This window comes from Anolis sagrei, chromosome 2 (assembly GCF_037176765.1).
Source record: "Anolis sagrei isolate rAnoSag1 chromosome 2, rAnoSag1.mat, whole genome shotgun sequence".
Taxonomy (NCBI): Eukaryota; Metazoa; Chordata; class Lepidosauria; order Squamata; family Dactyloidae; genus Anolis; species Anolis sagrei.
The window spans coordinates 118,519,904-118,547,494 of NC_090022.1; the positions used below are offsets into that span (position 1 = coordinate 118,519,904).

Consider the following 27,591-nt stretch of genomic DNA (forward strand, 5'->3'; position numbering starts at 1 on the left):
TTTAACAGGTATATTAAAAATACATTTATTTAACAAAATGTAATTTCTACCACAACAGGTTTTGACAACTTGCATGTTTAATTCACTGCCTCCCATCTAAATTATTTGACAATTCAGAAATGACAATCCATCTTGGTTTGAAAAAAAACATCAATCCAGGCAAGCCTGCCTCCAGCATTCACCTGCTTTCATGCTGACTGAGACGAAGTCTTGTAGGAAGCTTTCTTCAGGGTTTCTAAGAAGAACTGCTCTTCCTCCAAAAAGTCGTGATCCTGTTTTATTTTGTTTTTTAAAGGGAAAGAAAAGTGATGAGAAAGAATTGCAATGAACAAGGAGTTCCTTGGTGGAAGAATGAAAAGGCTCTCCCACCTGGGTACTGAGTAGCCACAATGCTACTTCTTTTCTGTTCCATTAAGCAGTGGTTAGAATTTGAATTGTAATATGGGAAACCTAGGCTTAAAATCCCCTCTGGCCCATGAGATTCACTTGGCTGATCTTGCCTTAGTCACTCACTCTCTCATCTTGAGCAACCTTACAGGGTTACAGTACAGAGAAAGAAATGTCTGTGCACTGCCTTGAGTTCACAGGAGACCCAAATGGATATTAATCTGTAGCTCATGCAAACTCTGGTAGCTAAGCACAGCTCTCCCCCAGAGGAATATGTGTCAGAACAAAAACTAAGTTAAATACAAGATGAAAGCTGACTAGCACTCAGGGGACAAAAAGAAAAGAGTACTGATGATGGGATGTTCCAATCCATAGAAGGTCAACAGATGGATAGGAACATGGAAGTCCCCTTGTACTGTCAGGGATTCAGAAGGGTTCCTTCCTAACCAGGACTGGAGATACCTGATATCTCTTGGTAGTCTCCCATCTAACCAGACCTGTCTTTGTAGCTTCTTAAAAGTAAACAATGTTCAGGATGGTATGGAGTCCTGTCCTTCCACTCTTACCCGTTCAGCTGTAAGCTTATGCAGCACCAGTTTGGCATACAGATCTGGTGGTCCTGATTTTGAGACAGCCTGGGAGCCTCCAGGTTTGCCAGGGTTTACTTTAGGAAGATCATTCACAGGAACAGACATATCTGAGAAGAAAATAGGCTTTGCTGTAGGAACATGGCAAAGATTACGTACACAGATATTACAGGTGTGCTGTCTACTGGAAAATGAAAGACAAAGCTTTTACTTGTCTCCATGTGTGTTTTGACCTCAGTCCTCTGAATCAGATGCTAGGAATGTGGCTTTGCAAAATTCTATTATCTACACTTATGTGAAAGGACCTTTCTGGATCAAATCAGCCATACAACCAATAAATTGTACATTCCAGTAACCAAGTACAGCTGTGGTTTGATGTCTTCTTTTGCTACAGGGCTACTTAAGAATATTTGTGGGCTTTGCTAAGGTCAAAAAGGGAAGAACACTGACAAAAGTAAATAATGAATTTTAAAATATCTCTATAGAAGAATTATTTATTGGTGTACTTTCCTCCCTATCTTTAAAATAAGTGTTGTGCTTTTTGTGTAAAGGGAGAAAGCTTTCAGGGCACTGAACGATTACTCTTATTCTCTTTTTCAACTCTCCTAAGGGGGTTATTAGCGGTTCTGAAGCTACTTACAGTTCATGTTGGAGATTGTGTTGGACTGAACTCCTGACAATGGCATCTGAAGCAAACTCTGGAACACTAGTGGATTATTGGCTGGGAGTCCCATCCGCAGCTGTTCAAGCTGTCTCCTCTGGTGAGTCAAACTGAGGCGTTCCTGAGCCAGTTCAACAAGAGAAAGGGAAACATTTTAGGAGACTCTATGAAACTTCTACCTTGCAGCAATTTGATCCCAATCAGATGTGCTGTAACTAGTAGATTCTAGATGCTTCCAAGTTACCAAATTACTATCATGTCTCTGCTAACAAACAAATGCTAGCTGCAACCAAGAGCATTTTAAAATGTGATGCTCCTGATACCATAGCTGTGTCCCTCCTTGGAAAATCAGTTTGGCTACAATTACCCATGTCTTTCTAATCTCAACACCTATTTGGACATATTGTACTGTAATGTTCTCTTCAGTCTGTTCTTGCAAACAGTTCAGAGATTGCAGCTACTATAATAGTCCCTGTCTTAGAGGTTGTAAATTGGCAGAAGCTTATCAACATGGTTCTAATACTAACTCTACAGAGTGCCTTCAGCTTCAAGGCACTGGTATTGAAAAGTGTTGGATGAAGAAATTTTGCCACTTGAGGCATAGGATAAGATAGCATCCTTTCTACTTCAAGGCCCGCAAGCCAAATTAATTCCACTGCAACTTTGGTGATCTTCTACTACACTTGAAACCAGCAGTCTAGTTTATGGTTGCATAACAGGTCATGCAGAACTCAAACTTTTCAATACTCCTTTTTTGTTCTGAGCCTTCAAGTCTTTTCCATCTAATGGCAATTCTGAGGTGAATCTATTGCAGGATTTTCTAGGAAAATTTGTCTAACGGGGGTTTGCCTTTGCCCTCCTCTAAGGCTGAGAACACAAGGATCACCCAGTGGGTTTGCACAGCTGAGTGGGGATTCGAGCCCTGGTTTGTAGAGTCACAGTCAATGCTCAAATCCTGACACTACACGGGCTCTCTCAGTTCTCCTTATTATCATTCTTTCTCAGATGGATTATCTAAGTATTAGGAACTGCAATGAGCAAAAATGGCATTGATATTTCATGTATCATCTTCAAAAGGTCACCTGATGCAAATGTTCCTCCTGTTGCTTGACTCGCTCCATCTGCTGCTGTATTGCATGCAGTCTTGCTTGATGCTCTGATTCTACCTTCTGTGCCTCCAGGAGGGCTCTCTCCCCCTCTTCATACTTCTGAGAGGAGAGCTGTGGAGAACAGGAAACAGAATCAGGGCTTAGCTTCAATTACAGCCCCCTGGGGCTTTGACCCAGAACCTGTTTTACACCCCAGGGTTCAACCTGGAACCTCAAGGAGCAAATGCATGTGTAAAGCACCTTCTCCTCACTGCAGAAACATTATTTCACCACAGATTTTGGAAAGTTGGAACACAATGCTCATTTTTACAAAATTTCAGGGCTGTTGTGATCATGTTTTTTCAAAACGTTGGTTTTTCAGACTGGCCACAAATTTCATGCCCTTATGTGATGTTCCCATTCCTTTCTTTGCTTCTCACATACTAGCTTTGACAAAGTATCCAGGTTTTTAAAACTACACCTTCCCCTAACTTCTAAATCAGGAAATATGGTCTTTCTCCAAAGCAGTCTATGAAGTCAGGTTATGGAACAGTGCTGATGATTTCCAAATACCTCAGGACGGCCCCAGTATCTGTGAGGGATATATTCCAAGACCCCCTTTAGGTACCGGAGACAATTGATAATAATGAACTTTATATTTTGACAATATTTGGGATAGAATCGTGATCTAAAAGTCCTCAAACACTTGGGGGGTGAGGAAATATTTTTGGAACACTGCTAAGTGAAACAGTGGATATTAAAACAGTGGGTGAGGGGGCTGATATTGCACATGAACACAATACTAAATTATGTGCCATGTGATGTGGAATAACTTATTGCTGTGAGTGGATGAGCAATTCCTCAACAACACTAAGTGGCCCTAATGAGGAAGTAACCAAAGATAACTACTTTCAATTAGAATGGTTAATTATATTATTCTCTGAAGTTAAAGGACATATGGCAACTATCTGATGCTTGGCCAAGAAACCCAAAAGTTAATGGTTTTCCTTCTTAATTTCATTGGGGCTACTACTCCCATCTCTAACCATTTTTCCCTAACTGCTTCTGTCCTCAAAGTTATCCTTCAAATGCTGCCTTCTTCTTTGATTTACTCTTGGCGCACAATTCACACCACATATTCTCCAACTTTTAAAGTAACATTTTAAAGATATTTATTATTCAAGTATTTATCTACATTCTCTCTCATCAACTCCAACTTCATAACAAAAAGTGTATCTTATGACTGTAAGGTTTTACATTAAGTAGATTCAATAGATCTGTTCTTTGCAACAATAAAACTAAACCTTTACTAATAATATAATATAATATTATATATATACATATAATTATTATAATATTATAATGTAATACAATATAATACTAGTCATAATAATACAATATTATAATTATAATTATATATTCACATTACATGTAATATTACTAATAATATTGCAATATAATGGTACAGTGCAATATAGTAATATATAATACTGATATTGTTCTGTTGCGTGCTGGGCCTGTAAAGAATTTCCTTTAGAATAGGACGTGCAACCTTTGCCCAGCGGGAAGCCAGGGGCCCCAAAGAGAAGTTTTCTGAGGTTTTCCACCATAAATGACCTTTAGATGGTTTGTGAAGTATAACAAAGTCTTTTATCAATGAACAATCAAACAGAAACTTCTCTTGTCTTCAGTAAAGCTAAACAAATGCTTCCAGGCTTTATGCAATTGGTGACTTCCTAATCTTGCTCACGAAGGACAGGCAACTGTCTTCAATAACTTCTTCTTTACTTTAAATGAAAAAAAAAAACCCTTTTTAACTTCTCCCAGGCTGACTGTAATCTAACCCTTACTGATGTGGGCTCCGCTACCGGGTCGAACTGCGTCTCGAAGCACTGAGTGGACCTACCAGCAAAGGTTTAGATATTTTCCAGCTGGAGTTCTTTGGTCTTTAGGGCTGTTCTCCCCCGGAAAGTCTTCAAAGCTTTGGGGATGCTTCCCTGGAAATTCTTAAAAGTTAAAGCTTTTGTACAGGGGAAGCTTGCACACGTCCTGTACATAGCTTTCCTTGCTGAGACTAACTAAAAAATTGCTCCCTTCCCTTCCCAATTGCCCTGAGCAAGGGGCGGAACCAAAACTTAACGATGATGGACAGGTGACTTGCCCTATCACTGCAACCAAAGGAAGCCACCTGTCTGCAGAAACCCTTGAAGCCTTGGACTGCAAGCAAATAAAGTGGGAGCTCCTGGCACAGCCGTACCAGCACAGATATTGTACTATGCTAATAATATTATATACTGTATGAAAATATGTATTGTAAGCCGCTGAGTCCCCTTCAGGGTGAGAAGAGCGGCATATAAATGCTGTAAATAAATAAATAAAACAAATAAACCTGAACAGCAAACATGCATTCTAAGGACTACATGGCCACACAAATAAATTCAACTGTCTTCCTTGCAAAAGTAAGGAAAATAGGCCTGAAAATGTTCATGATTTAGAGCTGGAGCAGGGAACTTGGGGACTTCCAATTGTTTTTGAACTGCAAGTCCAAACAGTGAGGGGTAGTGGGAGATGTAGTCCAGCAACTCTGGGGAGGCTACATATTCCCTCCCCTCGATTTAAAGAAAGATGAATAAGATTTGTTTGTATATCCAGGCCTAGAAGCCAGACCTTCAGAACGTAAGTTCATTATCTGACTCATATGACTTATTCTCGTTCTTTTTCCAGACATGAAGAGAGCAGAAATATATCGGGCAGAAAGGTAGTTTTCTTACCTTGCTCATACTGTCAATTTCAGCTGTCCTCTGTTTGATGTGCAGAGCGGCTGCATTGACTCTTTCCTTTTCTAGTCTTAGTGCCTGCTTTTCTTGCTCCAGAACCTCTCTGTCTCTAGCCAAGTGCTCCTCTTTGGCTCGCAACTCACTGGCTTTGATTTTCAAGTCTGCTTGTTCCTAATAAAAGGAAACTCAGAGATGTCATACTTCTGTGAACAGGATACAAGGCAGCCCCAAAGCTTTCTATTGAAATAGACATACTAAATATAATGCCACTAAAAATTCCCCTTTAACTTTCAAAGGTAAATCAAAAGATTTTATGCAATTTCTTCTTATTCGATATTTTTAATGTAACCCTTGTTAACAGCAACAAATAAACAAGTTCTGTTAACAATTTTATTTATAGTTCATTATTTTCAAGCTATGTGAAGCTCAGCTAGAATGTAATGCTAAAGGAAAATATTATTTAGTTAATATTTAGTTAGGTTTATAATTGTTTTGAATGTCTATATTGCATTCCCCTCTTTATATAGGCACACTAGTACAAGAAAATAGCAGAAGGGATTATTTATAATGATATCAGTCTCTAGATGTACACATAATCAATGCAGTTTTATTTTGATTAGCTTCTACAGGGGAAAGGGCTGCTGCTAAAGTTTTCAAATAGTTTTTTACACTATCTCCTGTTGTTCCCTCCCTCCCAACCTGACTCTTATATTCTTATATTTTATTTTATAAATGAAATACTCATAAGTTAAAGCACTGAGTGAAGACACTGAAAGACAAAAGTTCCAGAGCTGAGTATCTCCTGATGAAGTTTTTTTTTACCTTTGCAAAACTCATGATGGCTCCTTCTCTCTGACAGTCCATCTGCAGAGCCCTGTCAACCTCCCGCTCTGCGCGCTCCTTGATCAGTCTTTGCTGGATGTGGAGCTCTGACCATTCTGCAGCAAGTTTACGACGCTCTTCGGCACATTTCTGCATGACTGATTTCTGTTCCTCAAGCAAAGAATTCTAAAAACAAGTAAGATGACACAGAGAACCATTTATTTCTTGCATTTTAATTGCTGTCATTAGGTGCTTAGAAGGGGACTCCAACTAATGGCAACCTTATCAGAGGGCTTCCTTGGCAAAAGGCTACTCTTGCATTCTCCTTAGGCTGAGAGAATGTGACTCGCTTAAGGTGACTCACTACTTCATCACACTATTTATTTATTATTTGGTACACTTGTATACCGCTAATATCTCAGCCTAGAACGGCGACTCATTGCGGTTTACAACATTTAAAACAACAATAATTCCGATTAAAAATATAAAACACATACATATACAGTATACAGTATTGGGCCACCAATACAGACCAGTGCATCTCTTAATTAAAATCACAATCCAACTTCACTGTCCATGATTGCCAGTCCTTTAAATCTGGTTTCTGCCTCCTGTAGAATTCTAGGGTTTGTAATTTAGTGAGGCTGTTTTAGGCTCCTCCCTAAACTACAAGCCCCAGAATTCTGCAGGAGGCTGAAACCGGATTTAAAGTGGATTCATTCTCTAGTGTGATGAGGTCATCAGTGGGTTTCCCGGTTTTGATGTAGACTTGAACCTTAGTTTTCCAGAATCCTTGTTCAACAATCAAAGAATGCTGGAAACTGCCAATATCTTATTCTCTCTGTGGAGTGCACTAGACAAACGTCAAATCCCATAACAGAAGAACAATAATTGCAAAAACCTTGAAACTTCACAAGAGAATAATAATAATAATAATAATAATAATAATAATAACTTTATTTATAGATTGCCCTATCTCCCCAATGGGACTCAGGGCAGTTTCCAAGAAAAAAAAAGCAATCATTCAAGCAATCAAACTATAAAGTGAAGTTAATATCAAAATAAAATCATCCACAGAAAACCACACAGGATTATTGAAAACACTGATATGGATTTAATTTAGAAACAATTTTGCCCAAATATTTTATTTATTTATTTGCTTCATTTATACCCCGCCTTTCTCACCCTTTTGGGGACTCAAGGCGGCTTACAACTCTGGAAGATTCAATGCCCTTTAAAAACATAACAATAAAACATATCCCATCAACTAAAAACAATTAAAAACAGTTAAACAAATAAAACAACAAACAGATTAAAAACATAAAGTGCATGATTCCATTCGTCCATAATCCTTGCTCATAGTACTTTGTCTTCCATCAGCCATCCCTATTGTAAAATCCAACTGAAAAAATACCCCTGGCAACCAAAAATAGTTTTCTCTCTTCTAAAAAAGAGCAATGACAAAACAGATGGCAATCAATATCTTCTCAACAGATTCTGTTCACACTATTCAGCATCTCCCTTCCTCTCCTCATGCTCTGGACTCTGGAGTGTGTTTGGAAGATGCAATGAGGAGTTGAAGGAGGAGATGAAATTACCCCCTACTCATTTCATACAAGAAACATTAAAGTGATAAAATCTTATTAAATTTACAAGACAAATTCATAGATGAAAAATTCAAAGGATGAATGTGTTCATTAATGGCTGAGGGAACCATTGCTATAATTTATATTTCTCACCATTTCTATAACTAAATATAGATATACATATATAGATACATGCACACACATACAGATACACACACTGTAAGACCTCTGTAACTATGGAATCTATATATCACACCAGGGGAAGAGTGGCCTCACTATGAATTTACTAGGTCTTCCAGGCAATTCTGTTATGCTTCCCACTGAAATCAAGAGATAAGTTAAAGGACATGGCAAATTTCTAGGGAGGATACCTGTCTAGAATTCTCTAGGTCTTCCGACGCAACTATATAGTATTCTGAGACTAGAAATTAGATAATTTAATGGCATTTGGTCATATCCGTGCCTTCACATATCCATGGTTTGGCCAGAAACATATCCTCTGCAGAAATGGGGGCCTGACCATACAAATATTTCCCTCTAGTCCCAACTTGCAGCTTTGTATTGGATGTAGCAATTACAGCATGCTGAGAACATTCAATGTACTCAAGTGAATCCTTTTAACCTTTGCCCTTTCCAGTTCCTCCCTCTCCATGGCCAGCTGCTGGGTCATGGCCCTCCTCTGCTCCTCCAGAGAGTGTTGCAACGATTCCACTTTGGATTGTTCTGTGGTTACTCTCCAGCGTTCCTTGAGGCAGAAAAACATGCGTTAAATGAGAGAAAGTCTTATCCCTCAATGAGGCAAAAAATCAAATGCAGTTGAGTAAGGCAAGCAGGAATGGTAAAGACCTGATACTATTCTAGCATTATTGAACAGGTGATAATTGGGGAAAGCCAGCCCACTCACATCTGGAATATAAATGGTTGCAACACCACATTATACAGGCAGCAATAATTAGAAATTACTCCTTATATCCCTAATCAATTATCAATTTACTTTTTCTTGTTTTCTTTATTTATTCATTACTCTAGAAAAAGCACAAATATATTTTATTCCAGTCAGTTACGTAAAAAAGCAAACATACTTTAGAACCAGGTGCTATTCTCACATTAGCTCACCTGCTCCAGAAGGCGAGTCTGCTCGTTTAACCTGGCCTCCATTTTAGAGATGACCTCTTGCAGTCGCCCTCGCTCATCTTCCATATCTCTCTGCTGCCGGGCCAGACGGTCTTGTAAAACTTTCAGGTGGAAATTGAGAGGGGAAGGAGGAATTACCATATATATTTTAAAATCTAGACCAAGAGCTCCAAACGAGTGATAGGCCAGTGGCTTCTGAGAGTTCAGTCTCACTGAGACATTTCATTTGTTTCTTGGGGTGGGGTATGTAGTGGTAGGTCTCCTGGGGATAACACAGCTCCTAATCTCCCATCCTTGCCTACCTGTGATATATACAGATAAATATGTGGCAATATGACAGCAAGTCATATTAGACAAAAAAAAAAACCCAAAACAAACTCAAAGTGCCTAAAAGCATGAGAAAGACCAGGACACCTCTGTGCCTCATTGTACCTCTTAGCTGTTCATCCCGCTGGCGTGCCCCAATCTCAAGTCCTTGGTGCGTGGTGTGGTGAGTGGCCTCTACTTTGTTTGCAAGATCATTCAGGTTGCTTGAAAACTTTTCCATCTGGTCAATGATGCCATTCAAAGACCTGCAGAGAGCAAAAGGAGCTTCATGTTGGTCCACAGGTTGCACCCATTTGTGTCTCAAACTTTTGTTTACCATGCACACTATCTAAGAGTATGAAACAGAAGACAATTAAGCTGTAGTAAGGATATTAGCTGAATCCTTCTAGATACAAATTCACCAAGAATTGGCTTTACCAGAGGCTTTCCCCACTAGATGACAGTTTTTAAAGGTCTGCATCATTCTTGCCGATTAGAGGGAGCAGCATCCTAACTCTGGATATTCAGCCTTTCACTGTTAGGACATTAGACACAATAATTAATTTCCCCCAATTGTACTCTTAATTTTCCCTAGTGCTGACTCTTCTTCTTTTTGCTTCCTTGGAATCACGAATGAACAGCAGAGATTACCTGGTGTAGGAGGTAGCACTGGTCACTGCGTCGATCTCCTGAGACTTCAGCCGTTTCAGTCGTTGTAGTTGTTCTTCGTGGTCTTTGCGCATTTCCAGAATGGATATCCTAACCACCAAAAAGAGGTGGGGTGGGGAATATATCTATACTTAGGGACTTGAATAAAAAGAGCACGTTCCTTGACTAACACACACACGCCCACACCCATTTTAACTGCCTACCGCTGAAGCTCCTGAAGTCGATTGAGCTCCTTGGCCTTCTCTTGCTCTAGCTCTGTGAGTCGGCGCTGATGCTGGGCTAGAAGCTCTGATTTGGTCTGCTCCGCATTCTGGCACTGAGACAAATACTGCTGTGTCAACTCTTGGTTCTCTTGCTGGAGGCGCTCCTCACGTTGGTGGTATGAGTCCTCAATCACTTTCACACGGTTCCTACCCCCCAACAAAGGCCCAAACAGTTCCTTAATGGCTTAGACTTTGCAAATAGGGCTCACTGGGTCCTCCTTTCTGCCCTTTTTTTATCATTATCTATGAACATGTGTTTGGGTGCCTGCAGTCAATAGGATTTAAGAGTGCATTTCTGGTCTACTCTACTTCCAAGTCTTCACATGGCTTCCAATCCAATCTCTTTTCTGTACAGATATTTCTACAAACCTCTATCACATTCCCTCCTACCTCACCTTTTAATATTCCTAAAGGTCCAAACAGAGAACCAGTGTGATGTATTGGTTTGAATTCTGGAATATGACTTTGGAGAACAGGGTTTGATTCCCTGCTCAACCATCAATATCCACTGGGTGACCTTGTGCATGTAATGTACTCTCAGCCCAAGAAACCCTGTGTTGCTGTAAGCTGAAATGACTTGGCGGCACACAACAACAACAGATTCAAACTTTTTTTGTTCTTAGCAGCCTTCCAAGTCAACTTTGACTTATGGTGAGTATGAATGAGAGACTTTGAAGTCACCCTGTCACCAACAGCCTTGGTTAGACTTGAGGCCATGGTTTCTCTGATAAGAGTCTATCCATCTAGAATGTGGTCTTTCTCTTTTATCACTGCCCTCTGTTTTAACAAGCTCGATTGGTGTGAACAAGAGAGAGGACCTTCCTTCTCGGTGGCTGCCCCTCCACTCTGGAACTCTCTGCCCAGGGAAGTCAGAAGGGCCCCCTCCCTGTTGCCCTTCTAGCGGCAGGCTAAAACTTTTTTTTATTCAGACAGGCTTTTAAAATGAAGGTGTTTAAGATCCAGTTAGGGGCTGCTGTGGTTTTTAATAATAATAATAATATTTATATTTATATTTATACGTTGCTTTATCTCTCCCGAAGGAGACTCAAAGCAGCTTGACATAAAAGCATTAGCATACAATTTAAAATATACAAGTATGTAAACATTAAAACAATTACATATAAGCAGTATTTTAAAAAAATCACAGTTAAAATCCATTAAAACAAATTCAAAGTGCGATGGCCTGAGGTACGGCGGGGAAGGCCTGCTTCCCTGGCCTGCTGCTGCCTGCATGGCTCTGGAGGCTGTGCGGAGGCCAGGGAGGCAGGCAGGTACCCTTGGGATGGGCCAGGAGGCAGGTAAGGAGGCACAGGTAAGAAAATAATGTATAAAATATATAAAATAATGTATAAATATTATAATTAATATGGTGTCCCTACTTCATGGATTTTCACTTATTGCGGGTGGTCCTGGAATGGAACCCCCGCGATAAGTGAGGGAACACTGTAGTCAAAGAGATTATGCTGGTGGTATAGTCTGAGGGACTAGTATCCACAGAAGTCCTTAGGGATAATGACTAAGTTTCCCATACTACTTGCAATATATGTATATTTCTAAAGGTACAATGTAAACAGCATATTCCCTCATAACCACAATTACCTGTGAGCTTTCTCAATGAGTTCCAAGTCCTCTTGATGACGTTGCTGAAGACTCTCCAATAACAGTTTCTGCTGACTCTTCTCCAGCTCCAGACGCCTTACCTTAAGGTATTTTTAAAACTTTGTTTTGGAAATGTTTCTTTTAAAAATGTCAAAAATCAGCTGTGACACAGTATGCACAAGGACATTAAAATGATGCTAGAGATGATGGTTCTTCTAAGCCAGGCTAAATGTCCACTTGGCTTTGATGCAGGAATGCTCAAATATTATAGGAAGAACACTTTTTTAAAACGTGCTTCAGCAGTTAAGACAGCTGGGAAGTAGCTATTATAAACAATTAGTTAATCAATCTCTTCTTGTAATAACTGAAACATACAGAAGACACAGGAACCTGCCTTATACTAAAGCTGACTCCTGGTTCTCCTGGTCCTTTGGTCAGCAGGGATGGCTCTCCAGGGTTTCAGGCAGAGTTATTACCTGGCTCTGCTATGGATAATCCACTCAATTCCTCCCACTCTCCACCCCAGAATCCTCATAGTTTACAGAGTGGGGTTTTTGTTTGTTTGTTGCTGTTCTTTTTTGGGGGTGAGAAGGTCCCCTAAAGATGGTTTGCACTTTGCTAACACTACTCTCTTGCTAACACTTCTCTCTTGTGTGTAGATCTTCTTTAAGCTATAGTAGTGGTTCTCAAACTGTGGTTCCCCAGATGCTTTGGCCTTCAACTCCCAGAAATCCAAACAGCTGGTAAACTGGCTGGGATTTATGGGAGTTTCAGGCCACAACACCTGGGGACCCACAGGTTGAGAACCACTAAGCTAGAGAGTAATGTTCAGTTTCAGCAGAGGGGATAAAGCTTTCATAAGGAGAATCTTTTTGATCTCAGGCACAGGTGTGATGAACTTACCTGGCCTTCTAGCTCAGTGAGGCGAGTCTGTGCATTCAGCAGTTCTGCCTGATAGCCTGCCAGGCTCTCTCGCAGCTGCAACTGCACACCTGCTAGCCTTTTTTCATACTCATTGGTATTTGGGGAGCTCAGTGAATGGGGCTCTGAGTGTAGCAGCTGAAAAAGGGATGGGTAGGGACAGAAATGAAAGACATTTTTAGCTTGGAGAGCAATTTTTGAGAAAGTTCAAAAATGAGTTCACAAGTGAAGGGATATGTGCTTTGTAATCCTCAGACGTGTGGTAGTCTGTGGTTGAGAGAACAGCGGAAAGACATTGCAAAATGGAAAATAAAGTATAGCAAATACCTTTATGATTTAACTGGCATATGTGACAAAATTCAAAGACAGCTCTTGTCACCAATTGTGAAATGACCCAAGACCTAATGTATTGCACTTTATTGTGGTATTTGTGTTGTTTGCCACCCTGCCTATACAAATACAGTGGGAAAACAAAACTGGTTGCTGGTTCCAAGTTCATGTTGTAGAAATGCACAAGTATGAGAAAAAAAATTGTATTTCCTTTTGGCAAACCCTGAACTTACAAAGAACAGTATAGAATTTCAATGCTTCATGTTATATTCCAGACAACAACAACATCTTGGATGTAAGGACAGCTCAATGTAGATATTTCAGATCAAGAGATTTTCACGCAATGGATGCTGAACTACATACTAATATCTGGGATACCTTCCAAATGTTTTGAGTACATGCAAATTGAGAAGCCTCATTTATATCCTAAAAACAGAAATAAGGGAAGATCAGGCACAAACAGTATTCCAGAGTCCTTTGCATAGTTCATGGCTGCTCCAGAATCAAGATCCAGTAATTAGAGGGCTATGTAGTTTTCTGGATTAACATTTCTTTTTAAATCCATGCACAATGAGAAGAGTTCTGTTAATAGAGCAGGGGCTCTCAAACCTTTTCAGCTGCAGAGCCCTTTCTGAAACAAAACTTTCTTGTGGAGTCTTGTGGAGAAATGTTTATATACAGGGTTAGTCAAAATGCATAGGCCAAAATGCATAGGCCAATGGCCAATGGCTTATTGGCCTATGCATTTTGACTAACCCTGTATTATGTATTACTTTATATATAATGTATATATATCAGACATGGGCAAAATTTTTCATGCATTTTTTTAAAAAAATTGACAGACAGGCGGGTCAGTGACAGATGGATAGTGTTGGTGTGAGCTTATTGAAAAAAACATGAATAAATTCCAATGCACACTGCACATATCTCATTTGTAGTGCAAAAAAAAAAAAAAAGAAAGAAAGAAAGAAAGAAAGAAGGAAGAACAAAACAATTATTTAAACTGAAGAACAATTTTCATCAACATAAACCTAACAGTATTTCAGTGGAATACCCCAAGGGCCATCCAGTTCAACTCCCTTCTGCCATGAAGGAAAAACACAATCAAAGCGCCCCCAAGTAGTGAGACGGAAAAGGGGTTTTGGAAGTAAGGAAGGCGAGGGGGAAAGCATCTGGGTGGCAAGGGAGGTAGGGGAAGGGGAAGGAGCAGGAAAGAGGAAGGAAAACTTGGAGAAGGAGGAAGAAACTGCGGAGCCTCTCAGTATGCTTTGTGGAGCCAAAGGTCTTTGTGGAGCACACTTTGAGAACCACTGCTCTAGAGACATATATGTGCATGTTAAAAAATACTCATATATTCCTCCCTTTTACCTTCCTTGAATCTTTAACATATCATTTTCCCACAATACCTGAGAGTGCATAGGAATCCTAAAGGCCTCTTGTTGTTCTTGCAAAAATGCTGCAGGTGCTAGAATGCAATAAATGTAGGTATCAGAGATAGCCAGTGATTTATGAGTTTACAGAAAAGAATGAGTAGCAGGTCTCCTTTCTGCATTTGTATTGATCTCTACAGTGAAGAGGAGGCACAAACTGCTCATGACAAATATATAGAGAGAAGTACCATACTAATTTTCCAGCTATAGAAGATTCTGCTACAATTCAAGGTGTATAGCAGAACCTTTAAGGAAAATGGGCTAGAAAGCAAAGAGATGTGGACATCGCCAGGAATGGAAATAAGCTGTTTTCCTATTTGGAACAGAATCCAGCAGTCTTCAACCATTTGGTGCCCAAGTTTTAAATGTTTCTGCTATTTGCTGTTTTAGTGAAAACAATGTATACAATTTTGTTGTTTACTCATACAAGTAAACACTGTTTCCCAAAAGTTACTGAAGTAATCAGTGACGGAACCACTTTGGAAATGGACCTTGAATCTCACCTGTAGCATTGGAGTCTCCAAAGGGAGTCCCTTTCCTGAGATTGGATGGAAAAGCAGGAGTCATTTGTTCTTGAGATTTTAACCAAGATGTGGAAGTTCTTCAAAGAAGAGATATTCGTAGTTAGAAAAGCATTCAACTGAGAAATGCATATTCTGGTATAAATATAAACCTGCAATCTGGTTAAAAATATAATGTCAAGGCATAACAACTTTTAGGCAATAACCCTTTGGTTTCAGGCATGAGAGCACCATGGTGCCATAGAATAGAGCACATCTTCCTCTCCACCAAAGAAGAAAAAAGCCTGTGGGCTGGAAAACTCACTGTCACAAGATCAAGCCTGGCTAAAAACAGGTGCAATGTGTGGTACTTCTGAAACACACTGAGAAAGGAACAGCATCTTCCAATGTAGAGGCACTACTACGCAACACACACAGTCCCACCCTTCAACATCTTCTGACCACCTACCAGCATCTGCTGCCTGAGGCTTCTGCTTTGCTTAGTTGAATGAAGGGGAAACCCTGAGGGAGTCTTGCTGGATCAAATCAACTACGGAGTTTAGCATCCGGGGTTTTTTTAATCATGTTTAACCAGTTGCCTATGGAAAGCACAGAAACAAGTTCTTACCTAGTTTCTTCTAGTCTGGTAGGTCTGTCCATGGGAGAAACAGATGGCTGATATCTCTGGTCGGATGGAGTATGCTGACTGATTAAAAAAACAAACAAAAAGAAAATGTATTAATTTTATTTATAATATTTATATATTTAGAAGCTACATGAAATGCTTTTAAGATGTATACAACCAGATTTCAATCTGCAAGCATTATAATGTTCAAGCAAAACTATTGTCAGAAAGTCCAAAATATTTAGCTTCGTATCAGCCCACAAGGTTTTTTCTCAAGGTACAGTCAATGTGTGATACCCTAACAGGATTATTCTTTGAATGTATTACCATTTGGGTGCTTGCAAGCAATCTACAAGCAGTTCCCTAATTATGAACAAGATAGGTTCTGTAGGTTTGTTCTTAAGTTGAATTTGTTTGTAAGTCAGAACAGGTACATTTTTAAGTGTAACTCCAGACACACACACACACACACACACACACACACAACACCCACATGCAGGCTTTGGATAGCATAAGAAAGGGTTAACACCTTCCCTATGCTATCCATGTTTCTTCTGCTGTCTGGGCCCCTGTTCAGAAGATCTCATCTCACTTTCTGTCCCTGTGTGAATTGGGTTTTTAAAAATTTGGCTTGTTGTGAAACAAGAATTGGTGATAAAGCTTCAGTGGAGACACCTTTTCCCCATGATAACTCTTCCAGGAGTGAATTTCACTTCCTAGGGGTTGATTACTCTTAATTCCTGTTGTCTCACCCCAGTTCTTAACAAAGAGTTGTTTGTAAGTAAGATACCTGTAACTCAGGGACTGCGTCTGCATATTAATATATGCAATACATTTATAACACAAAAAATATTCAGCAAATCACAACAGGAGTAACTGCCACTCACAGAACATAAAAAGTCAAGTGCCAAAATGGATCTTACATGGTAAGAGCAATGGGATTCTCCTCCTCTCCATGTATCTGAGATTCAGAAGGTCTTGGTTTCTTTTCCTTCACTTTCTCCTGCATGCGGGATTTCTTTTGAGTTAAAACATTGCTCAGCCAGCTGTCAGCATCATCTTCAACGGGCTCAGGCTTCAGTGTTGCTGCTTCAGGAGCTGGTTTGGTTCGGGAAGGGAGCTGATTGGAGGGAGGCGGATGCTGAATCTCAGAAGACCCAGGCGGCACATCCAGTGAGGATGCTCTTACGATGCTCTTACTAGATTCCTTTGCTGGTGAGGGTGGAGGCAAGTCAAAATCTTCATCTTTCAGCCCCAACCAGTCACCACCACTCTTGCTGCGTACTGGGCTGCCAGATGCCGGGGTGGAAGGTTTGGATCTTTGGTCTGTTTTTAGCTCACTGAGGTTCTCTGAGGAAAACCTACAACAGGAAACAGAGAGAGGTAGTAAAATTATAGAGGCAGCCTTGTGGGAGAAAATGTCATGTTTTGTGGCTAGCGTGTCTATTATTACCTGACAGATTGCCGCCTTGATTGCCGTCCTTCTGGAGCAGATGCCACAGTTGGTTGGTAGGCTCCAAAAGTGAACTCATCTCCCAAAATGGCTTCCTTATCTGTATATGGGCAACACCACTGAGTTCTCAAGCTATTGAAATGTACAGCCTAGTCTAACCTTGCTTTAGAACACAAGTGAAGAATTTGGGGTTTTGCCCTGGGCACAATGTGTTTTAAATCCTGCCAAATTTAATCTGTGTGTTTTATTATGATTAGTTAGTTGCGATGTTTTCTGATTTTGTCGTTATATATTCTCTTTTAACATTTATTTGTTGTAAGCCGCCTCGAGTCCTTTTTTGGCAGGATTTAAAACACATTGTGCCCAGGGCAAAACCCCAAATTCTTCTTTTGGAGAGGGGGCGAGATATATAAATAAAGTTTATCGTCATCATCAATAACATCATCATTATTATTAACGTACTACTTCTCCTACCATCCTTGATAACTGGACATGTTGGACGGATCTCATGGGAACAGGAAATTCCCACATGATCTGTAAGGCCATTGATTTCTCATTCCTCTAAAGCAAATTCAGAAAAAGGGAGCAAGTGTGAAAAATAGACCTAATAATAAAATATCATCTGGGATAATACAAGTATTTTTCTTTTTAAAATAGTTAAAAAGAAAAGAAATAAAGTCGATAAGGATTGAGCCTGGGATCTTTCTATTAGAATGTCTCTGAGGATTCAAAGCAAGGACAAAATAGGGTTCCTGAGTGAATAGGGGAAACAAGGAGGGATCAGTTGCCACTCTGTAGTACTTGCCTGTTTGCTTTTGGTATTTCTTATCCAGTTTGAACTCCTTTTGTTCTCCTGTGCTGGGTCTCTCCGGGAGTGTCTTTGCAGTTCCTTGTCCCAGCAGTTCATCTAGCATGGATCGAGCTGGGCGAGGCTCCTTTCTGCCAACGAGGAATTCAATCTTTATCAAGAACTTAATTCACTGGTTGGTAGATGGGCCAAACAAGGCTTGCATCCATGGCTCTATGTTGCACTAAGACACATCAACTCAAGCAAGTAAAACTGCAGCCAAATTTACTCCAGCCATGTATATACTGTGTTATTATTCCTGTCATAGTTGTGGCCTTGTCATTACTAAGTTGCAATGTTAAACACTTTCTTTTAGCTTTCTACTCCTAACATGAACATAGAGGAATCACTCCAATCCCTTCATCATTTTGGTTTCCTCTTTCAGAACTTTCACCAGCTTTTCCATGTCTTGTTTGTGAAATAGTGACCAGAATTGTACACAGGACTGTGCATGAGTTGCACCATATGCACAGTGTTCAACAAAAAAGTTATGTGTTCTTTAACAACTAATGATATCCACCCCACCCCTGCTGTAGACATCCTCTGGGTGTCTACAGCAGCCTGCAAGAACCCAACTGGCAACTGTAACCCCGAGTACCTTTTCATCAGCTGCCCAAGAGTGTGGAACAAACTGCTGGAAGAGATTTGGATTTGGAATTTAAGACACAGTAATTTTACTTTTATATTAAGATGTTTTTAATTCCATGTTTTAATTGTTTAAATGTCTGTTTATTTTCTATGTTTAATATGATTTTAATGGTTTAATTTATAGTTATATGTTACCGTTTTAGTTATTACGCTTTGGTTTTGTATATATGTTGGCATTGAATCTTGCCATTACTTGATGTACACCACTTTGAGCCCCCCCCCCCCCCCCCGGGGCGAGAAAAGCAGTATATAAATGAAGTCAATAAATAATAATAATAAATAAATAAATAAATAAATAAATAAATAATTGAAGACCCATCTCTTTTGGTAGGCCTTCCCAGTCAATTTTAAGTGCTGAATTGTAATCTGCACATCATCAGTGGATTTTAACTTTTATTTTTAACTCTGGGTATCTTGTTGTATATCTTTTAATAGAGTTTTATCTCTTGTTTCAATGATGTTGCAGGGAGAGGCAGGTAATAAATTCATCATCATCATCATCATATTATAATAATAGTTATGGTGTAATCCAAACTGCAGCATGAATTGCTACTCTTAGTTTACCGCATCCCAAATATGAAGGAATTCTACTTCAAGTAATGCCATTATCCCCCTTCAACGTCACTCACTGCCTTTTTAGTAAAACATAGTTGCTTACTCTGCACTCTTTCTGCCTGATTTCAGTTCTGCCTTTGGGTGGTCACCAAACCCCAGGGCATTCATGAGATCGTCCTCATCATCTTCAAATGTTAATTCATCTCTTTTCCGCTCAGGGGCAACAGCGTGGGAAAGAGCTGTAGATAAACCTGATAAATGACATGGAACAGTCTGATTCTACAGTCATAGTAAAAAAAACATGAACTAGAAAATTCCTAGAGAGGTCATTTTTTCTTGCATGCAACTAAGTAAAAGCATGAGTACAGGTCCTGTGCATACAGGAGCCATACTGCATTTATCCCACAGAAGCCAAATTAGTCTGAAAGATATACCAACAGTACCTTTTTCTTTAACAGTTCCAGTATTCTTTTCTGGAGCATTTTTAGTGGCAGAGGATTGTGCTTTCTTCAGTATGCCCTCTTCTTCGTCAGACAAAAGTCCAGCCAAGGGGTCATCCATATCTGAGGAAAAAAGACATACACTTAGAAAGAAATGGTCACTAGGAATATGAATAATCATTTTCAAGGAAAGAACTCATGTCATAAATCTTTAAAGTGCTACAGGACTGGAGGGTGAAAAACAAAGTATTTGCTAATAAGTTGATGGACTGCATCACTATTCTTACTTAGTTACTGAAGAAATAACAGGAGTTCAAGCAAAAGTTAAAATGCAATTATACTAAACATACATTAAAAACCGTGTTAATTTTGTAAGGAACTACTCAGCCCCACCACTAAAAGCTTTATGTGTCACAAACACCAAAAATGAAAACATCCCTTAAACAGATCTTCATCTGCCAGCAGAAAGATAGCACAGAGGAGGCCAACTGGACCTTCTGGTAAAAGGAGTTTTATACCTTGGGAGCAACTATTGAGAAGACTGTATCTCATGTTCTCATCAAAAGAGCCTGGGATGGTGGTAGGACACAGAGAAAGCCCTCACATGCAAATCTTATAGCATAGGAGGAATATGTCCCCCCCCCCCCCCAAATTGTCTGGAACCAAGCCTTGGAGAGTTTTAAATGTTCTAGAATTAAATCTACACACATGCACACCATGTCTCATATCAGCAATAAAATATTACCTTCAAAGGATAACTTTGGTTTAAGCTGCCGGGAAGCAGTGGGAGTAGAATTTGGTTTCTGGTTTATTTCACTTGCAAAGTTTCCTGTATGGATAGATCATTAATATTTTTAAAATCATGTTCAAAGCATCTCTGCCTCAAGTCAATGTTAAAGATAAATATTTCTGGTTAGAAATGGCTCAAGAGCATCAGGTGAAAATGGCTTTATAAAGAATTCATAGTTTGGAGATGATCCTGCAGAAGCAACATATCTCCTAAACTCAACTCAATGGCACAATTTGGCTCTTTTCTAAAGGCTGGAGAGGATCATGTCAGATTTGAGCATTCATCCTCCAAGGCTGGGGTGGGCAACTGCAGGAGGCAGATTTCTATCCCTGTGCACCCACAACAGGCCACACCACCACATTTTGGCTAAAAGGAACAACTGGTTGTGACTTCCAGCTCTTCTGGGGCACAGAAAGGTGCATTTTGGGGGAGGGCTATATTAAGCAAATTCTTGGTGACATTTTGAGGCATTTTGCCTGATAATTGTTTTGCTGAAAAAAATGTGTGTACGGGTTTTCAAAAGAGGTCAATGAGATGTGGAAATTTTGCATGGAAACATTAGTTGCAGGTCACGTGAGATCCACTGTCCCAACCACTGCTCCAAGGAGTTCAGAGCAGTTTATATTATTTCCAAGACAATGTGGGTAATGTGAATTAGCTCTAAGTCAATGAGATGCAGCATTTAATCACAGGTATGCACCACTACAATATTGTTTGCACTGTAATGGCTGCATGCATTCAACCCCTTCAACACAGCTATATAAAATTATTGACTCTGGAGTAAACAAATGGGTATGAGCCATGTCAGGATCTATATGTCCCAGTGAATGGGACATAAATCTTTCCCTGTCTTTTATCTATGGCTTGTGTTTACGTTTAAGAGAGAAGGATCCATGGCAGATCCATGAGCAGTCTTAGATGAGATTATGATTATGCTACTCCTTTGCCTCACTGAATTTTATGAGAGCTTCACATGTCCACATTTATACACAAGGTAAATAAATTACAAAAAAAAAAAAACCTATTTTAAGAGACATCTTCAAAATGCATCCAAAAACTACCACATTTTTTTCTTTCATGTAACAATCTTTTGGCAATATAATAGAGAATTGAAGCATTTCTTAATTTGGCCCCAATGACCACTACATCTTCTGACTTTTTACGTATAACAAAAAATCTATTAAGAAGATGACAAGAAAGGTACTTAGTGTTTTCTAACATCCTCCATTCAATCTGGTCCCACCCAGATAAGAGCCACATGAATATACTTGAGTAAAAAGGATCTTGAAATAGCGTGCACTTTCATCTTAAGACATAGGATAGTCATACAAAAGGAAAGCAGCCTTGCCTTTTTCAGTGATTGTTGTTTTTTTAGCAGATTTGGCTAGCTCGGAAGGCTGAGAATTTGTTACATTCTTTGCAGGTTTTTGAACAGGTTCAGAATTTGCTTTCTTTATGCCCAGAAGATCAGCTTCCATGTCATCCATATCCTGTCATGGAAAAAAAATGTTTTCTGAGCAGAATGATTTTCTCCACAAATGGCAAAGTAAAGCAAAACAATTATTTTCACATTATTAGAACTGTTTTCCATTTACCTTCAAGGTCTCGAGCAGCGCATCTGGGTCCACATCTGAGATATCGGGATCCTATAAATACATACACAAAGAAATGTTCACATACATGGTTTGTATACTGTTGGGCATTTAAAACAATCTATCAGTCTGTTACTTGATCCAAGAAAGACAGTCCTAGTACTACCAACCTTAACATCATTGGTCTAGAGACACGCAAATACTGGGTCTCACAAAAAAAAAAAAAAAAAAGCATCAGGGGAACTGCCTAGTATGATAACTTGGTTGTACGCAGCAGAATTTATGATATGTTTGTTTCCTATACATATTTTCAGCCATAATTTTAAATAGTATCAATGGAAACCACATCTATTTAATATGTAAAATATTAAGTGACTTCTACATAGTCTTACCTCTGCATTAGCCTCCTCTTCAAGAGCTATTTTGCTGAAGAAATCATCATCCAGAAGCCCCCTGAAAAACAACAAACAAAAAGCTCAGGATGCACAATCCTCCCTACCATGCCCCCTATTCCCAAATGCAACATTTCACAGATTTGATGAAAACTCTTTCCAAATTACTTAGATGTTTTGACTAAATTTGGAGGATATCGAAGTTTACTTCTGTTTGAAGAAATAGCAGTAGGAACTCTACTTATGAAATAGCACTGAAACAGGAAAGCTATATATACATTGAGTATCGCTGATATGAAATGCCTGGGACTGGAAGTTAAGGTATAGTATTTATATTGACCCGTGGATAAGCTGACCAAGCAGTTTTGGGTCAATTTTTGACTAAATCTTTTAGACTTATACATGAATATATATAGTATTTAGAGTTTTCAGGTAAGGGGTATTCAACATGTATGGTTGTGGAAGAATACTAACAGGAGGAATGCTTAAACAGGTCCTAGAGCACCATTAATATTAGGCCCTGAATGTGCTACAGGCAGAATCAGCAATGTCAAGACTCACTTTTTGCTCATCTGCAAGGTGCTTCCTCTGGCACGTTCTCTACCAAATGAAGCAGATTTACCAGTTTTGAGGGGGATGTCATCTAGGAAACAGAGCTTATTTTAGTAATCAGAATGTAGGATACATTACTTGCTCATACAATTCTATTATAAAGCTTATAATCGTAGGAGTCCCCTCATGTGTGATGACAGTCACATCAAACAAAAGAGGGGCAGAACACACTATGCATAAAGGTAACAGTTCAGAGGGAAACATGGGTAAGTCTGAATACTGAAGGTATTAATTACCCTGGCTCCTCTAACATCAAATCAGGACTCAACACTCCATTGCTTTTCCATAAAAAAGGACACAGCAATAAAAAATATTTTGGAAAACATTTAATTCTTATTTCTCTTAAAATAGCTTGGAAAATTAAAGCCAATACTACATATTAATCTGACAGCTCATGGAATAATGACAGCAAGAATAAAACCATATAATAAGAGTGTGTACACATAATTATAAATTGAAAATTGAAAGTTTTGGATTTGCATGCATCTTCCTCCTTTGTGGGAGAGACGATAAGAGGAATCAAAACAATTCAATTTTGTTTTATCAAATTCCTGGATTATTACATACTGATCATGGAGTGTGATTTTAAAAGAAAGTAACTAGTTGCTTAGAAGGCCAACACTAAGTTATTTTAAACCACAATTCCAAATTTCCATGTGAGTATATGCCAGAAATCTGTGAACGTGTAACTGATTTCAATAGGCTGCTTTCTGCACACGTATGTCAAGAAAAGTTATGCATTAGCATTCAGTGTGAATACAGCAAGTGTTATAAGCCTGGGTGAACAGCATGATTTTACCTCACACCTAAAATAATAACATGTCCATCATGAACCTTTTGGTAGTGCAGGAAATTGCCCAACTGGAGCATAATGTGGTAAAAGACTCATATTTTTAATAGCCATCTGCCCAAACTCTGATGTTTGTGGGAGAATGCAGAAAAAGAAGAGCCCTGCTTGAAGATATTGACTGAAAGGCAAGTTCCAATAAGATTTTTAGAATCTTTGCAATTTACCATCATCTCCAAGGAGATCACCAAGAACATCATCAATGGAACCTATAAGACACAATGAGTTTACAGCTGTTAAAAGACTGCATATATTTAAGATAGACGACTACAAGAATGAGAGAGAGTGAGTTACGGCTGTCATAATGGCAAGAGTTTCAGGGCCTGGGAGGGCAGAATTGGACTGTGTTATCTACTAGGTCAACCTATGAAACATCATCGAATGTGTAAATATAAGCACACTTACTTTTTAGTCCTTTCCTCGATTTTGCTGCCTAAAGGAAGAAAAGAACAGATACTTTATTAAATAAGATAAAAGCAGTCATAACCTGCATAAAAGCCTGCCTAACCTGCATCAGAGGAAACACAAAAAAATTCAGGTACTAAGAGGTGGTAGCCAGCCAGAGGGTTTCCCTTCTATTATAGGACTTGCGTCAATTGCTTGCTAACTTCAAGGTTATTGGAATACATTAGAAATAATTTAAACTTCAGAATATAAGCACATAATATGAATATCAATAAACTTTTGTAAAATAAATGGACTAATTACACTATATAACATGATCTTTGTTCCTGGGTTATAAATATCATTTTCAATTGGTTCTATTATTTAAAAAATATGGAAAAAGTTTATTAAACTGCAAAAACTTTGTTCTTGTGAGACATCCCGCAGCACATTTTGCTGAACATTTTCAATGAAACTCATAGATGACTTTTTCACACAACTCTTTTGGACTGTGTCGTAGCACCATGAAAGGGAAGGTGTGCAGGTCATCCCGTGGTGCCCTGTGCATCTCCTTCCTCTCCTCATCACACAGTGGAGGCAGAACAGGGTGTGCTGGCACCCTTTCCCTCCCCTCAGCAGATGACAGAAAGAGCAGAAAGTGCAGCAATGCAACATTGCCCTGCCACCCTATCTGTCATCACACGGCAAAAAGGGGAGGAGAAAGCATCTTTCAGCAAAAAGGGGAAGAATGTGGGAAGGGCCTGCTATTTATTGTGTGTTGGCACGCCCCATCTACGCTGCACATAAAAGCGGCAAAACGGGGCAAAAATGCCTTGTATGAAGAGGTCCAGAGTCTCAACCAATTCAACACAGTTTGTGGCAGCCACAAAAACAAAGTTTCTGGAGTACAACTATTACTTGCAAAGTAAGACTGCACAATTAAACAGGAAATAATAATTTCAAACCAGAAACAGATTTTTTTTTCAATTTTGTGAGATAGTTATACTTTCATTACCATACTATAGCATCCAGTTGAAAAGACTGTATCCTTCTTTGTTTTGTACTTTCTTCTTCAGACATTTTTCATCTTTACACCTGTATTGGTGAGTCCAGCCCCGTATACATTAAATTTAGTCTTCCTCGCCTAAAACAGTGAATTGTAAAATAATATTGGTAATTTATTTTCATTTTCCCTTCTAAGCTGATAAAACAGGAAACAGATTTTGTTGACATAAAAAAGCATCTCAGAGCAGCCTTTTAGTTTTACAACAATCCTATAAAGAAGATTTAAAATTAAGATGTGTATTGCCCGGTGCTATTCAACTTGATGCAGTTTGAACAAAACAGTGTCTCTCAAGCAATCTGATGTGAAGGACTTCCAGTGTGCTTGTCCAATGGGACTGGTACGACACCATATTTGTACGCACTGGGTACAAATCCCACCCCCACCTTAGGAACCTTATAGAAACTCATTGATAATTACTGGCCAGAAACTATCACTTCCAACAGCAATTCATTGTGTTTTCCTGCATGATAGATGGACTACATGACCCAAGTGGCTTTTTCCAGCTCTATTATTATATGATCCTATCTACTGAAAGCATTTTACTCTCATTTTTAGCCCCAAAGGTTTCTAGACCACTTTAAGACAATTCTTCCTTTTGGCTCGCAAACTAGGTAAGAGAAGCATTACTCTGGTCATGCCAGTAAATGAAGGGTACATCATATAGAATTAACGCAGTTTGACGCCACTTTAACTGCCATGGCTGAATGCTATGGAACCCTGCGAGTTGTAGTTTGTTAGGCACTAGCACTATTCAGTAGAGAAGGCTAAAGACCTTGTCAAACTATGACTCCCATGAGTCCACAGCATTGAGCCATGGCAATTTAAGTGGTGTCATACTGCATTAAATCTACAGAGTAGGTGTACCTGAACTCTCTGTAATAAAAATGACTGGCATCAAACCAACACCATGAATGTGTACCAAAGCCTGATCCTTCCCACCGGCCCACCAAATGAAATGACAAAGTACTCTTAATTCAGCACAAAACTTTATGCCTTGGAATGAGGTTAAGCTCCTTCCTTGGAAATTTTTAAACAGAAGCTGGATAGACATCTGATGGGGGTGCTTTAATTGTGCCTTTCCTGCATGACAGGGAGTTGAACTGGATGGGCCATGTGGTCTCTTGCAACTCTATGATTCTATAAGTGGTGAGCGGTGACCGGCCACACTCAACTCCAGTCTGGGCATAGTGTGCGCGCATATGGCCCCTTCCCATTTGGGCTGTGTTATTTGAGTAAGGGAGCCCCCGGTGGCACAGTGGGTTAAACTGCTGAGCTGCTGAACTTGCTGACCAAAAGGTCACAGGTTTGAATCTAGGGAGTGGCATGAGCTCCTGTTGTTAGGCCCAGCTTCTGCCAGCTTAGCAGCTCGAAAACATGCAAATGTGAATTGATCAACAGGTACTGGTCCGGTGGGAAAGTAACCGTGCTCCCGGCTGTCATGCTGGCCACATGACCTTAGAGGTGTCTACGGACAATGCCGGCTCTCCGGCTTAGAAATGGAGATGAACACAACCCCGAGTTGGACACGACTGGACTTAACGTCAGGGGAAAACCTTTACCTTTACTTATTTGAGTAACTTACTCTTACTACTACACTGCTGGACGAATGCGGCTTGACCCTACTTTCACTACCATGACTCAATGCCATGGAGCCCTGGGAGTTATGGTTTTACAAGCCCTTTGCCCTTCCTTTCCAGGCAGTACCGGGGCCTGCCCAAACTACAACTCCCAGGAGTCCATAGCACGGAGCCATAGCGGTTAAAGTGGCGTCCAGCTGCATTCACTCAGCAGTGTGGCTGCAGCTCTGCGGAGGAGGAAGCCTGGACGCCTGCCTCCACACGAAATAGCCTCACAACTCCAGTTGCCATAGTAGCCAGGCCTCCATTGCTTGCACTGCCCAGCAGAGAGAGAGAGAGAGAGAGAATAAACTCCCCTTCGACCCTAAAGGAAACAGCTCCCCTTCCTCTGGCGAGAACCCTCCCGCCTTTCCTGGCCCCGCCACAGCCGGGAGAGCGCGCCTCACCCGAGCGGATACCGCCAGCGCTGGAGGGGGAGAGATTCGGGGCGCCCGCTTGGCCCCAGAGCATCTTGGGAAATGGAGTTCCTACGCCAGCCACTGTGAGGCCGCCGCATACTTACTTTCTGTGGACAGCACCTTAACCGGAAGCAGCGCGTGGCCTTCCCCCGGAAGTGTGCCCCTTATTAGAGCGTTCCTCTTGCAGAACTGTAAACTGGGCTGTCAGCAAGATTGTTCCGAGATTAATGCGACTTCAGTAGTGA

General features: G+C 39.9%; 1 protein-coding gene across 2 annotated transcripts; it reads right to left on the reverse strand.

Annotated features, from left to right (window-relative positions):
- On the reverse strand, positions 1–27,470 carry FBF1 (Fas binding factor 1). Of its 2 annotated transcripts, none has more exons than XM_067463799.1 (30): positions 27,451–27,470; positions 25,261–25,389; positions 24,267–24,294; positions 24,029–24,070; positions 22,964–23,045; positions 22,403–22,463; positions 22,014–22,064; positions 21,767–21,908; positions 20,374–20,457; positions 19,632–19,751; positions 19,292–19,439; positions 17,944–18,077; positions 17,139–17,238; positions 16,609–17,046; positions 15,689–15,766; positions 15,064–15,161; positions 14,537–14,595; positions 12,783–12,938; positions 11,880–11,980; positions 10,221–10,427; positions 10,000–10,107; positions 9,475–9,614; positions 9,025–9,143; positions 8,531–8,653; positions 6,323–6,508; positions 5,495–5,671; positions 2,718–2,855; positions 1,615–1,756; positions 954–1,084; positions 1–272 (listed from the first exon to the last, which is right to left on the reverse strand). In XM_067463799.1, exons 2-30 carry the CDS (start codon positions 25,261–25,263, stop codon positions 189–191), a joined length of 3,480 nt encoding a protein of 1,159 aa, XP_067319900.1. In that variant the 5' UTR covers positions 25,264–25,389; positions 27,451–27,470; the 3' UTR covers positions 1–188. The 2 variants fall into 2 exon arrangements, with proteins under 2 accessions (XP_067319900.1, XP_060620632.2); XM_060764649.2 differs by lacking the exon at positions 27,451–27,470 and adding an exon at positions 27,335–27,441.
- Between the last annotated feature and the right edge of the window lie 121 nt (positions 27,471–27,591).